Genomic DNA, 15,234 nt, shown 5'->3' on the forward strand with positions numbered 1-15,234 from the left:
TTGGGGTCAGGATGGGCAAGCAGGAGGTGGAGAACAGTGCCATCTATGGGTGAAAGGTCAGAGCTGCAATATTAAGTTGGAAAGGAGGGAAGGGGTGGACGGTCACTCTAGATTAGATGGGCCAGGACCACTTAAAAGTGAAGATTATATGAAGGCTACACAAGAGCAGACATAATCTGATCCAACAGCATTTCAGGTATAAAGTCTGACCAGGGAGCTTGGGAATAGCCTATTGGCATCAGTTCTCCCAGCAGTTTGACTGCTGGTCCCAGGCAGAAATGTTTGGCCCTGCCATTGATGTGAACTTCTCTATAGGAGACTGAAGGTTGGCAGGTGTGGATCTGCTCTCTGGAAGGTGAGAGTGAATCTCTGAGGCACTGCATTCAAGGTAGCTGAGGTAAACAGTATAATGGTCCCCCAAAGATGTCCATGTTCTAATTCCCAAAATTTGTGCTTATGTTTCCCTATATAATAAAATGAACTTTGCAGATATGATCAAGTTAAGGACCTTGAGATGGGGAGATGATCTTGGATTATCCGGGTGGACCCAGTGCAATCACAGAGTTCCTTATAAGAGGAGGCAGGAGGGACAGTCAGAGAAGGAGATATGATGGTAGAGGCAAATATCAGAGTGATGCGGCCACAAGCCAAGGAGTGCAGGTGGGCTCTAGAGGCTGGGAAAAGCAAGAATGGAGTTTCCCTTAAAGCCTCCAGAAGGAACACAGTTCTGTAAACATCCTAATTTTAGGTCTCCAGGACCCATTTCAGTCTTCTGACCTCCAGCACTATACAGTAATAAGTTAGTATGGTTTTAAGCCAGTAAATTTGTGATGATTTGTTACAGCAGCAATGAGAAACTCATACAGGAGCCACTCCTCTGATTACCACATTGTGCTCCAGCTGAATAGCCCTCCACAGTAGGCCCTGGATATCCCTTTCCACCTCTGACTTTGCCTACTCCCTTGCTCTTGACTGTGAGTTATGCTCACCTTCACTTCTCACCCTAGTCCTATCCACACATCCTTCCACATGAGTTCATCCTCCTTCTTGTGAAGTCTACATCAGCCTCCAGTGACTGCTCCTGCCCATGCATGCACTTGATTGGTACCTTATTATACCTCTTGCAGGAAAGCATTTTAGGCAGCAGTAATAGCATGTGCAATGGCCCTGAGGCAGGCATTAATGTGGCATGTTAGAGAGCAGAGGGAAATTCAAAATGGCTGGAGCTTAAGGAGTGAGGTGGAGAGTGACAGGAGATGGGACCAGAATGCTTGATGAGGGCCAGATCTTGGGAGGCTTTGTAGACACATGCAGAGCTTGCGTTTTATTTGAAATGCCCTGGGAAGCAAGTAGAGGGTTTAAAACAGGGAAAGTGACATGATTTGACTTATATTTGCAAATCTGAATAGAATGTAGAACACAAGAGTAAAAGAAGGGAGAGCAGTTAGGAGGCTATTTTGGTTACTCTTTCAAGAGAAGATAGTAACTTGAACTAAAGTGGTGTCAATGAAGGTGGAGAAAATTGGGTGGATTTTTAAATTCTCTGAGCCCAACTTTCTTCTTTAAAATCTGAATAATCATATTTTCTTTCAATGATTATTACAAATGTTAAATGAGACAATGTACAAATGCACCTAGCATGGGTCCAACCTATAGAAGGTTTTTGGTAGATAATGCATTTTTCCTCTCCTGTGTTTAAGACACTAACAAAATAGAAGTTTTTCTAAGGAGGCATTCAATAAGTATTTGCTATTCAAGTGTATTTCCCATGGCCAAAAATATGCAACCTCTTAACCTGGAATTTGAAAGAAAATTCTCGATTTCAATTCCACTTGTACAAACTTTTCTAAAGCCAGATGTCTTGGAGACTCTGAACATACTTTATAGGAATGTCTTGTTTGTGTTTAATTTTGCCCCAATCACTTCACCCATTGATCCTCCACAATCGATAGTGTTGGCATTGGGAGGAGGGGTGGTGAGAATTCTCAAAGATTTTAAAGTGTTAACAAAGTGACTGTTGAAAGCAGATCTCTTCCCCCCACCCCACCAAAACTAGAACACAAACATAGAACCTTCCTAGCCTCTCTCCCATCTTAAAGAACAAAACAAAACCCCCAAAACCTCTTTGCATATCTTGTCATGTCATTTTATATTTTGAAATAGCAGGACCAGTGAGTTCTACACAGAATGTTTTAAAAAATAGTTGTCTTATTTTGTTTATATACAAAGATGCTAGACTAGAAATAAATACATGAAGAGAGAGTTTTGTGCCATCATTGAACCAGCCAGATTGATTTGGACATAATGAAGCACTTGCATGATCTTATAGGTAATTTTAGTTGGTTTCATTCTCTAAGAAGAAATATAGAGGACATTTCTCATCTGAGAAGGATCGCACATTTGCTAGAGTCTGTCACTTTCTTTTCTTTCCATAGGCAAGGGATGTTTGCTGCTAGAATCATTTAAAACAAACAGATCACCTAAGACATGAAGGTCTGTTCTAGTTCATTCTCAGTCAGGGCACATTTCCAAGATCCTCGAAAACAGATGTCAAATCCTTGTACTTCCCTCTATGGTACTTGTTAAGTGTGACTGAGGTAAAAAATTCTAGTCTGGCTCCATCAGTTGCCTGTGTGAACTTTAGATTGTTTTAATATGAAGTGAACATTTTTCTCAGACCTTTAAATCCTAGTTCTATTTTTCTGGTCAGCTCTGAATAGGTTCACTTTCAAGGTCTTTTGATCACCTCTGACGTTCAAATTTTATCCTTAAGCTCCTGGAACATAGTCGTCCTATCTCTAGCATTTTTCACTATAGACAGAAACTATTTAAGCTCTTAAATGTTTTCCCACCCTGCCCCCCACCCTGTCCTTTGGAAATCTACTAACTATTTGGCAAAGATCATTTCTTCCCCCTTATGGATGAACCAGTGTGTCATTTGTAAGTTTTATTTTTCACAAAATGTCTCCATTCTAATTCTTTGGGGGAATTAATTTTTCCTTACAACCTTTGTCTAGAGTACTAAGATAAAAGAAGTTTCAGCCAAAGGCACCTGGGTGGCTCAGTCGGTTATGCGTCAGACTCTTGATTTCTGCTCAGGTCATGATCTCATGGTTTGTGAGCTCGAACCCTGTGTCAGGCTCAGCGCTGCCAGCGTGGAGCCTGCTTGGAATTCTCTCTCTCCCCCTCTCTCTCTTCCCCTCCCCTATGGGCTTATGCACATTCTCTCTCTTCCTCTCTCTCTCTCTCTCTCTCTCAAAACAGATAAATAAAATTTAAAAAAAAGTTTCAGCAAGATGCCTTGCTATTTAAAATGGGCCACTTCAAAAGCACTTTTAGTTAGTATATAAAATACTAGCAATTTTTCCCTATGTATAATTTAAAATCTTGAAACAAATTAACAAGTAGTAGTGGTATAAAGCCCCCAGTTGAAAAGCACCACTGTTCCCCATTTCATCTGATTCTCTTTGAATGGCCATCTAAAACAATTACTGATGCTTGCTCTATTTCTATGACAGTTTTGAGAAAACGAACTCAGAAGGTAAGCAATTCACCAAGTTCTACAAAAGGTATTTTAGCTTGTATTTCAATCTAACTGTCTTGATTCCGGGTCTCATTTTCTTCCCTTTACATTAATTCATTAACCATTATTTATTGAGTGCCCGCTACATGCTAGCCAGGCTCTGTGCTATATACTTGGTATCTTTCTGGATAATGTCACAGTTTGTGGCAGAGGCAGAAACATAAATGAAAAATTACAAAGCAATGTTGAAAGGTTCTGTAATATGAGGAATAAAAAGATGTCAGCTTCACCAGTGTGGGGAAGGGCAGTGTTGTCAGAGACGATTCCTAGAAGTAATATTTGAAACGGCCTTTAAAGGATAGTAAGGTTGCTCCAGAAAAAGAGAAATAAGTGGCTGGAGAAGAGTATCGCAGGCAAAGGAAGAGCCTATAAAAATACGTCAGGGGGATGAAACAGTGTTGTGAGTAGGAAATGCTCATAGATTTATGCGACTACAACAGAGGGCTTTATATGGGGCAGGGGCAAGGTGGTGAGGGCTGGCAGATGAACCTGGACCAGCAGGAGGGTTTATTATAAGTGCTATACTGGTAACGTGTGACCCTTGACAAAAGTTTTAAGCAAAAGGGCAATGGAGTCAATGTGTAGTTTAGAGAGCTAGTGATGTGGAGAACGGGTCAGAGGAAGAGGTGGGGAGACCAATAAAGGAGCTACTGAATTTGTCCAGGTGAGAAGTAGTGGGACCCAGGACTGAGACAGTGGAGGAGGATAAAAAGAGGTCATATTTGACACCTACAGATTTGTATGTGAAAGCTGAGGAAGAGTGAGAAGTGTCCAAGATGATTCTGTGATTTGAACATTTGACTTTTGGTTGACTTTTTTTTTTTAAAGTAATCTCTACACCCAATGTGGGGTGTGACTCAAAACCCAAGATCAAGAGTCACATGCTCCACTGACTAAGCCAGCCAGGCATCCCACTTTTGGTTGACTTGAGCTGTGCTCATGTGACAGGGACTGCACTTGATGCCTTATATACCTAATTTTATTTACTCTTCCAGCATCCTACAAGGTTGTATCATTAGCCCCATTTTTGAGGATGAGGCATCTAAGGGGTGAAGGGACTTGTCCAGGGTCACATAATTAGTGGTTTCGTGGTAGAACCGGAACCCAGGCTTGTCTGAATCTAAAGTCTGGGTTATAAACATAGGTTGATAGATTAATTCTATCTGTTATGGTCTTTGAGGTGACTACAGGACAGTCAGGTGGAGATGTCTGGAATCAGCAGAGTCTCCAGAATGAAGCATCATTGTCTTCATATACCCCAGGGAACTTCATATACCTGGAAATGGCACTTACATCTTCTTTCTGTCTGCTGTTGGCTGAACTCGAGTGTATGTACATGTGTGTGTGAGTATGTGTGTGGTGTGTGTTTTGTGAGAAGGAACATCTTCATAACTTCTTCATCCTTTTTTATTGTACTGGATTCAGTTATTTAGAATGAAAGGAACAGAAAGTACTTTTGTTCTGCTTTATTCTGTGCAAATGTCTCATGGCTTTTATAAAGAAGCTTGAGAGCTTGGTGAACTTCTGAAAGGGAAAATTTTTGCCTTATGCTTTACAAGAGATGAAGATCTGCTTTTTGTTTCTGATATTCTCTACAGTGTTTTGGTCATTTCTGGTGATATATATTCGAGTGTTGTCATTGTATTTTTCTGTGAGAGGCCATAACTTACATAACCAAAGAGGGGATCACTGACAGTATATAAGAGAGTTTTAGTATTTAGAAATGGCAGGGGCAACTACCCATGAAGCAACTGATAGTAAACATCCCCCACCCCAGGGGCATCATTGGAATGTGCTGGAACTTCTCAGTATTCAGCGTGCACCAGGACACATGTTGGAAGGCTCACGGAACACTGGGGTAATATTAGCATAGTCATGTAGTGATGAAGCACGCAGGTAATATTGTAAGCAATGTGCCAGAATGTACATACTAAAAAATTAGGCCCATGGAAATATGAATAGATTCTTATTTGATAAATTTGTAAACTGAGCTGACTGACATGAAAACAATATTTTTTTTTTCCTGCTGTTTGCATTTGCAGGTTTTGGCATGGAGGCAACCTTACTCCTGGTGGTTGGCTTTTCCCATACCAAAGGGGTGGCCATCTCCTTTCTGGTGCTTGCTGTAGGATTTAGTGGCTTTGCTATTTCAGGTGAGGTGTCCTTTGGTTTTCCAAATCTTTTCTACAGATTCAGCAAGTCTTGGGAGGAAGGAAGGAAAAAAATATTGTATTACTTTCCTTTAGTAGCCAGGCCATTCCCAAGGAGCAGACTACTGGCTGGAGAATTTCATCATGTGGGAATGACTTTGTAAGATCATTGAGGACTAGGCTTAGGAGCCTAGGCAAGCTGGAATTGTCCCTACCTCCCTGCTTTGAAGAAGACACAAAGTGCAGGCAACGCCCCTGAGCTGTGGGCAGAGGCACAAGCATGTGTCCTGGGTTAAGTGCCACTTGATACTTCAGGACCAGGTCACTCTTCCTCACAGAGGCTTTTGATTTTCTATCCTCCCTCTAACTAGAGATGGCTAATATTAGCTCAAAAGTCACATGATGTAGTCACTTGACATAGTCCCATAAAGTCAGAAGTTTTTTTAGAGTGGAAAGCATCTTTAGAAGCTTTTGTCTTCTCCATGGCTTTCATTTTCTAAAGAAAGAAATGCAGAGGGGAAGTGACTTTCCCAATAGGCGAGAGTACATAGTAAGAATAATAATGACGACAGTGAGAGCTAACTTTGACCAAGCACAACTCTGTGCCTGGGACTGTTCAAAGCCCTTTGTGTAATTCTCACACTACCCTAGGTGGCATCAGTCTCTTTGTTTTACAGGAGCAGAGACCAACTGCGTGACAGGCCAGGGTGCTATCATACCCTGTCTTATGGGCTTCAGAAGCTCCCTATGCAAAACTGGGTGAAAAAGTAAAATTTAGTTGTTTTTTTACCCTTAAAATATACTATAACACTGACTGTGATCACTTACAGGACAGTTTACAAATATCATGTGTATCTCACAGCACTGTGAAGGAAGTGGATAATACCACTATTTTACTGATGAGGTACCTAAAACTCAGAAAAAGTATTTTTCTACTGGCATACAATTGGTGGCAAAGGAACAAGTAAGGTGCATTTCTGGCTGTCTCCATGTTCGTGCTCTTTTTACCATTCCAGGCTGCCTGAAAGATCAGAGGACGAATGTCCCAAGACAGGGAAATGTGGAACATCTGGTAGTTTTCTAAACTACCCTAAAATAAAGATGTGATCTTTTCAAATTAATAGAGCTGTTAAACAGTGAAATTAGGGGTGAAAACCCTCTATTTAAAAAATTTTTTTTTCAACGTTTATTTATTTTTGGGACAGAGAGAGACAGAGCATGAACGGGGGAGGGGCAGAGAGAGAGGGAGACACAGAATCGGAAACAGGCTCCAGGCTCTGAGCCATCAGCCCAGAGCCTGACGCGGGGCTCGAACTCCTGGACCGCAAGATCGTGACCTGGCTGAAGTCGGACGCTTAACCCACTGCACCACCCAGGCGCCCCAAAAAACCCTCTATTTTAAAAGTAGCTTGCAACCAAGAGCTTGGGTTTGGTGGTACATAGACCTAATTAAAAAAAAAATTTTTTTTAACGTTTATTTATTTTTGAGACAGAGAGGCAGACTGTGAGTGGGGGAGGGGTAGAAAGAAGGAGAAACACAGAATCTGAAGCAGGCTCCAGGCTCTGAGCTGTCAGCACAGATCCCAATGTGTGGCTCAAACCTACAACCACAGGATCATGACCTGAGCAGAAGTCAGACACTTAACTGACTGAGCCACCCAGGTGCCCTTGCATAGACCTGATTTTGAGGTTTCTCTTTACTACTTGCTACTTATAAAAGGAAAAGTTGGCTAATTCATTTAAATTCTCAAGCCCTGGTTTCCTCACTCAGAAATTGGAGAGGTATAATGACAACCTCACAGGGTTGTTGGGAGATTGCAATGAACTTCAGATAATTCATGCATTTGCTCATACTTCCTATGAGCCAGGTGCTGTTTTCAGCACAAGGGATATTGCAGTGGAAAAAAATCAGATGGTGTCCTCATAAAGTTTACATTCTAGTGGAAATAAAGCATTTGAAACCCCTAGCAGTGCCAGATGCACAACAAAATTAATAAGTATTCAGTATTGTGAATCGTGTTGTTCAGTTATTATACACTTTAGCCAAGGGCTTCTCAAACTTTCATGCCCACACAAATCACCCTAGCATCTTACAGAATGCAGATTCTGATTCAGCAGGTTCAGGTTGGGGCCTGAGATTTAGCATTTCTAACAAGCTCCTCAGTGATGCTGCTGCTGCTGATCTTTGGTCTATACTTTGAGCAGCAAAGATAGGGCAATCATGACTTATTTCCAGTAGATGTTGAGGAACAACTTCCCCTGATAGCTCTGTGATGCGAAAGGGATTCATATCCTGTCCTCAGCAGTAATGAAATATTTCACATTGTTCCTGGATTGCCAATTATGCCATGATCAGAAGGAGAGAAACCCCAAATACTAAAAAACAGTTCTGCGATTTTTTTTTTTAGCACTTACTCAATGCTAGCAACTTTTTGACATATCTCCTTTAATCCTCCTGACAAGCCTATGAGAAGGATATTGCTATATCCATTTTACCAGAGCGAAGACACTGGGGCTTAGAAAGGTGACTTAACTTGCCCACATAAATTGAGTAGCTAGGATGGGGGTGGGGTGGGGGGAAGTTTTATCTGACCCAACAGTGACACTGTGGGAAGGACTATGGCCCTGGGTGGATGATGATTCCTCAGGACCTACTATCTGCCAACTTTATAAGGGGTTTGGGATGCTGGGAAGAGAGGTACCATTAGGGAATTGATTATCAACAAGAGAGCTGAGACAGGTGAGATTAGGAAGGGTGATACTTACTTTAAAAAATGTCCTATGTAGAGAAGACAGACTCTCTCAGCTTGTGTGTTTTTTTTTTTTTAATCCACTACAAAATAATCTATCAATAGCTCACTTTCTCAATGAATTTTTTCTTCTAAACACCAGGATTGTGCAACTAGAAATCTAAGTGGCTTTTCTCACATTATCTTTAGCTGAGCACAGATGCCTAGGCTTTGTATCAGAATATAATACTCAACGATCATATTAATTGCTTCTTATCTCTGGGTTATTTTCTAATAAAGTGTTTATCGCTTGCAAATCAACAGTAAGATTAATTAATCTTGCAGCTGTTTTATATTCTGATGGTCTGCCACTTGGTTCTGAAAGGAAGGTATATTTATTGCAAAAAAGTTTTTCTCAAAATTCTCCCTGAATGGAGGTAGGGAAAAACAACTAATGTGCCAGATCAGGAAAAAAAAATTTTTTTTAAATCCTATTTTCAGGTTCTTTGCACAGAATAGAGAATTAAAAAGCAAGGCAAAGGAAAACAAAAACATGAATAAACAAAACCTACAATCCCCTGCTGTAATTTCAATGGCTCAAATGGGTAATTAAATAATTATTTATCAAGTGTGTACTATGTACCAAGCACTTTTCCAGTTCAGGGAAGATGGTGGTAAATGATACAGATGGGTAACCACCCATAAGGAACATACATGTTGGTTTTTACCTGTATGTACCATGTATTTAACATATGTTATTTAACTGAATTCTTACAACAATTTTATAAGAATGATTATTCCTGCTTATCGATGAAGAAGGAGAGGTTCAGAAAGTTTAAATCCTTTGTCCAGGTTTGCATCTCAATTGAGCTGCCGGAGGCAGATCTGTTCAACTCTAGAATGCACGCCTGGGCACTACTGATAGAGTTGGTTCCCAGGGCTGGTGGCCTCCTCTCTCAGAACCGAGCCCCTTCCCCTGTCTTCACTCCTCCCCCTTCATTCCACTCATTCTTCTCTATTGATAAACAGGTAAATAGTGAGGTGTTGGAAACTTATTATTTTACCCCTCCTAGCAGCATTATCTTTTGATAGAAGACCTCAAAAGAGGGAGACACTTAGCCCAGTGGCAGCAGTGGGTGGAGTCCCAGGTGTAGTGGTCACTCGTTAGCAGAGCTTAGCTGCTTGCCAAGGGCTTTTGCATACGCATTTCCTGAGGCTCATCTCACTGCATCTTTATGCATTAGTCATTTTATCCCCATATTAGAGAGGAGAAAACAAAGGCCTAAAAATTACTTAAGTGGTAGAAGTAATACTCGGATCCAGATTTACAGACTCCAGGTCAAGTATTATGTGAAAGTCTCTTGTAAGTTACAGAGGATTCCACCAATGTTTGTGCAAATGTTTGTTATCAAAAAAGTACCTTTTCCACTGTGCCATGCAGCATCTAAGACAGGCTTACCTTGGGTGGCCTTTTGGGAGTGAGTTGAGGACTGGGAAGGAGGGTATTATGAGGTCCCCTCTGGTTCTAATCAAACTGTAAACAGTGTGATTGTTTCCTCTAAGTGTGATCGTTCAATTTTTCAGTATTGCCCCAAACACGGTTACTTTGGAGTTCCAAACTTACAAGCACAGGTGTCCTAATTCTCCCCACGGAGAACCCATGGGAGCCATTGCTAATCAGTCACAGCACATCTTTCTGTGCTGTGCAGACACAGCCTGACAATCCTCAACCCAGCCCTCTCGGTAGAGGTATCCATTGGTCATATCACAGAGGAAACCAAATAGATTGATGAGAGTTGGGAAAAGCTGTGTAGTTCCCAAAATGTTCTTGACTCTGATTTTGAGGTTTTGGCTTCACTGTAGGTTTTAACGTCAACCACCTGGACATTGCCCCGCGCTATGCCAGCATTCTCATGGGGATCTCAAATGGAGTGGGAACTCTCTCTGGAATGGTCTGTCCCCTCATTGTCGGTGCAATGACCAAGCACAAGGTAATGTTCTCTTTTGGGGCTGTGGGTTGCAGTATCAGAGGACTGAAGTACTATACAGATTTGAGATCTCAAGGCCCTGCCCCAGACTGTAAATGTGTATGTCCTTGACCTTGGCTGAGTCATTTGAAGTTCTTTTTTTCTTCCTTCTTATTTTTTTAAAAAGTTATTATTTATTGATGGCAATAGGGCTGATTGATGTTTGTTTCCACATTTTCTCAACAGAGAAGTAAAAGGGGCATGTGTTGGGGGGCGTGGGGGAGGGAAGCGATCATCATAATGACTATTTAGAGACACAAAGAAGAAACTGAGGCAATAACTCAGGATAAATAATTTACCCAAGATTGCTTTATAATTCTAAGCAATTAAACTTTATAGCCTGTTTCCATCTATTACTTAGCATGTTCCAGCGTAAAGATATTAGTGCTGTTAGACTTCCTTATTATGAAGAAAATGAACAATACATTAATGGCCCTATGTAAGAACTACAAGGGTGTGGCACTCAGTCATTACTGAGCCTTTGTGTGTTCAGACGAGGGTGGGTATAGAGGAGGAACCCAGATCTATCCAGAGTTCAATCACAGGCCACATGGTTTCTTAATCTCTGTCGTTGAAAAGGTTTTAGGATGCTGCCTTCCACAAATAAGAATTTTTTGATTCTATGGAGTTTTTACTCAACTATTTTCTTAGTTGGATTGTCTATTACTAATATGATTTCAGAAAATCTTCCAGCTTCTTGGAGGAGAAAGTGTAGGTTAACTTTTCTTATTTTTTTGATAGAAAATGAAGGTGGATTGGGGATTTTAGAGGCAGAAGATCTAGGTTCTTCCTCATTGTTCATGAGATCATGGGGTGGGTAACATGACTAATAAATCTCAGATATTAACTTCACCAAACTTTATGTATTTTTTAAAGTTTATTTTACTTATTTTGAGAGAGAGAGAGAGAGAGAAAGTGCACGTGCAGGCGAGGGAGCACGGGGGAGGGGCAGAGAGAGAGGGAAAGAAGGAGATTCCTAGGCAGGTTCTACACTGCCTAGTGCAAAACCTATTGTGGGGCTTGAACTCACAAACTGTGAGATCATGACCTGAGCCAAAAGCAAGAGTCAGATGCTTAACAGACTGAGCCACAGAGGTGCCCCAACTTCTTCTAACTTTACACACAAATTCCCATTATTTTTTGATTTACTGTATTTACACAGAAAATATGATTATAAGTAAGTTATTGACAGCTAAGAGTCGGCATTTTCATGGTTCAAATATTGTTATGTATCCAACAGCAAGCAAGAAGGAGATGTCTGATATTTAAAATGGTGGTTTCTAAAGCAAGCTTAATTTAAACTACCATGTGAAGGGAAACCACATTGTATATTTAAAAGACCTGTGAAATGGTGCTGCATGGATTTTTACATATTGTTTATATTAAAAAGTATTTTTATAAATTAAAAAAAGCACATGTACTGTAGTCTGTAATTTTTATATTCATTGTAGTGTTAACTCTAATTAAAAAAAAATTTTTTTAAGTAAACTCTACACCACACATGGGGCTCAAATTCATGGCCCCAAGATCAAAAGTCACTTGCTTGGCCAACTAAGCCAGCCAGACGTTCCCTTAACATTCATTTTCTAAACACTCAAATTCTGTTTGACTCCTGGGCATGCTTCTGACTTACGTCTTTCCTAGATGCATAGTATTGCCTTTGGGGTGGGCAGGAGTTTTTGTCCCAGTGAAAGCCTCTAGAACCTACTGTTAATCTCTATTTTTGGTTAAGGGGTGCCTAGGTGTCTCAGTTGGTTAAGTGCCTGACTCTTGATTTCGGCTCAGGTCATGATCTTGTAGTTTGTGAGATCAAGTCCCGCATCGGGTTGTGTGCTGACAGTGCACCAGTCTGCTTGGGATTCTCTCTCCCTCTCTCTCTGCCCCTCCCCTGATATCATTCTCTCTCAAAATAAATTTTAAAAAAAATTCTATTTTTGGTTAAAACACATTAATTGGTACTGTGTTTCCTTGCTTAGACTCGTGAGGAATGGCAGAATGTGTTCCTCATAGCTGCCCTGGTGCACTACAGTGGCGTGATCTTCTATGGGGTCTTTGCTTCTGGGGAGAAACAGGAATGGGCTGACCCTGAGAATCTCTCTGAGGAGAAGTGTGGAATCATTGACCAAGATGAGTTAGCTGAGGAGACAGAACTCAACCATGAGAGTTTTGCAAGTCCCAAAAAGAAGATGTCTTATGGTGCCACCACCCAGAATTGTGAAGTCCAGAAGGAGAAATGGAGAGGACAGAGAGGAGCGACCCTCGATGAGGAAGAGCTGACGTCCTACCAGAATGAAGAGGGAAACTTCTCAGACACAGCCTAGTGTCTGAAGGGCACTTCCATCTTCTCCTCACCTTAGAACCAGAAAGTATCCATACCTATTACCTTCCCCATAGCCTGGCTTGCCGGAGAGTCAATATGGGGACACTGGAGGTAGGAGGGGGAGGAAAGGAAACCTGACCAGCAATAGAGAAGAGAAAAGAAAAATATCTTGCAATGACACTTATGGGTATGGAGCTTGCTCTCAGTTGACAAAATGGGTATAAAAATATAATATTTTTGGATTGTCAGTAGACTCTTCTCAAAGAAGAGTTCTCAAAGTTCAGTTCTCAAAGCTCTGAACTTATTCAGAAAGAAATGACTAGAAGAATAAGGGAGACAATACCATGCTATGCAAAGAAAAATCGAAGGAATTGAGCATATTTGGCCTGGAGCAGAGAAAACAAGAGCTGTCATCACATTTCTGAGGGCAGCCACGCAGAAGAGGGTTTCCTATTCCTAATAAGGGCTACTGCTCATGGGGACCCTGCATCGTGCCAGGAGCTTTATAAACATTCTCATTTCATTTCCACACCTCTATGACATACATTTATTATCTTCATTTTACAACTAAGGAAGCTAAAGCAACAGAATATTGATTTGTCCGAGGGCCAGGGCTGAGATTCACAGGGTCCAAAATAGGTGGCAGTCTTGGGGAAGAAGTTTTCACCTCAGTATAGAGAAGGCACATTTTTTTAATAATGAAAACTGAAAATGGAGAAGGTGGTCTTGTGGATAATTCCCTATTTTGGCAGGCATGGAGAATGGGAAACATCTGCCATATCAACATCTGGTTTGATATGGCAGAAAGCATTGTCATTGTAGCAGGGGCTGGATTCAAAGATCCTGGGTTCAGAGAGAGGTTAGAACATAAAAAAGAAAAGAAAAGAACACAAAAAGAAAATAAAAAGGAAAGAAAGAAAAGGAACAGTGAAAAGGGAAAAAGCTGAATAAGATGGCTAAATTTCTAAGAATCTGGTGTCCAGAATGGCTGAGAAGAAGTAAAGAAGGGTTTGGCTGAATTTCAACCCTTCAAAATATCAAGAATTTAGTTAAGTAAATAATGTCCCAAATTACTGATACATCTTTAAGACATTTAGTAATTTAAGAAATTGGTTCACATGTTTTATTAGGTAAAATTCTCTTGAAAGAGTCTTCTGTTTTAAAAAATGTATGTCTTTAGACATTTCTGCTGGTCATATTTGGAAGTTTGATCAAACTACGCACAACTATGGTTGAAGTATTCCTAATGAGTGTATTTGGAATGTTACTGAGGAAAACCATAATAATATGGCAGTAATTATATAGGAAATGAAATGAGAGCGTGACAGAAAACACCTGTGACAACTAGACCAACAGTGCTGAAAAATTCATCTTTGATCACATAAGGCAATAGCGTGGATACTCTCTGGATAAATCTTAAAATTTAATGACATTTAAAAAAATTTAAATTGGCGCATAAAGGATTGCTTGAAAATAAAATTATTTTCCTGTTTATTGGTTTGAAATTTTCATTTCTACTTTTGGAAGAAAAATATAATATTAAAGAAAAAATTAGCTTTACTTGTAGCTTATTATTATAAAGTGTTTTTTGTAATTTCTTCTATATACATTTCTGGTCCCTTATTGTACCAGCAGAGTTGTAGTGTATTTTTAAAAAAGAATAATTTTGAGAGTAAAAAGGAATTGCCTGACTCTCTAGTAAATAATATCCAATATATCATTGTATATAATTTGTGTTATTATATACTTTTAAATGTATTTCATGGGTGAATGCATGTAAGTCCCATAGAACAGTTCCTGGCATGTAGAAAGTGCTCAATAAACATTAGCTATCATCTTGCAACCTTTTTTGGGACTCTTCTGTTGAAGAAAAAGCATGCTATATAATTTTCATCCATAAGCCAGAATTTATTGTGAAACTCGTGCTGTTTTCTAAGTAAAAAAAAAATGAGAAATTTATGGTAGACAGTGTTTTATTTTTTCTTCTGTTAATAAAGTCAAACAACTATTTAAAAAACTCATGACAATCCCTAAGGTAGTATTACAGATTGCAATACAAAGTTGTGTTTGCTCCATCATTTAAAGTCAATGTCATATGCAGAAAGTCCACATTTTGATAAGTCAAAGCATGTAGGGTTCCTGCAACTTGCTCTTCTAATATTCAGAAAAAACCCTATGAAGCTCTGGATCATGGTGTTAAAAATGAAAACACATCATTTTGTTGTGATGGGTTTTCCAAGGGTTGCATTGTACAGGTAATTACACTTAACACCAGGCAGATACAGTTTTCAAGTCATTGTACAATTTGCTGCAATATCCATCTGTAGATCAGCCCTTGAAAGCAAACCATAGCTTCTAGCAGAAGGGAAGGGAAAACCTGAGAGTGTCAGATCGTTGACACAAGAAAGGTGTGACTGGCCCTTTT

At 40.1% G+C, this 15,234-nt stretch overlaps 1 protein-coding gene across 1 annotated transcript in view; it reads left to right on the forward strand.

Moving 5' to 3' along the window:
• The window catches only part of SLC17A8 (solute carrier family 17 member 8), a 50,213-nt gene extending 35,564 nt beyond the window's left edge, over positions 1 to 14,649 (forward strand). Inside the window, exons 10-12 of the mRNA XM_043562299.1 lie at positions 5,626 to 5,736; positions 10,326 to 10,453; positions 12,466 to 14,649. Of these exons, the coding sequence (XP_043418234.1) occupies positions 5,626 to 5,736; positions 10,326 to 10,453; positions 12,466 to 12,810 (584 nt within the window). The 3' untranslated portion in view covers positions 12,811 to 14,649. The remainder of the gene's footprint in view (positions 1 to 5,625; positions 5,737 to 10,325; positions 10,454 to 12,465) is intronic.
• The last annotated feature ends 585 nt before the right edge of the window (positions 14,650 to 15,234 follow it).

This window comes from Prionailurus bengalensis, chromosome B4 (assembly GCF_016509475.1).
Source record: "Prionailurus bengalensis isolate Pbe53 chromosome B4, Fcat_Pben_1.1_paternal_pri, whole genome shotgun sequence".
In the NCBI taxonomy this organism is placed as follows: Eukaryota; Metazoa; Chordata; class Mammalia; order Carnivora; family Felidae; genus Prionailurus; species Prionailurus bengalensis.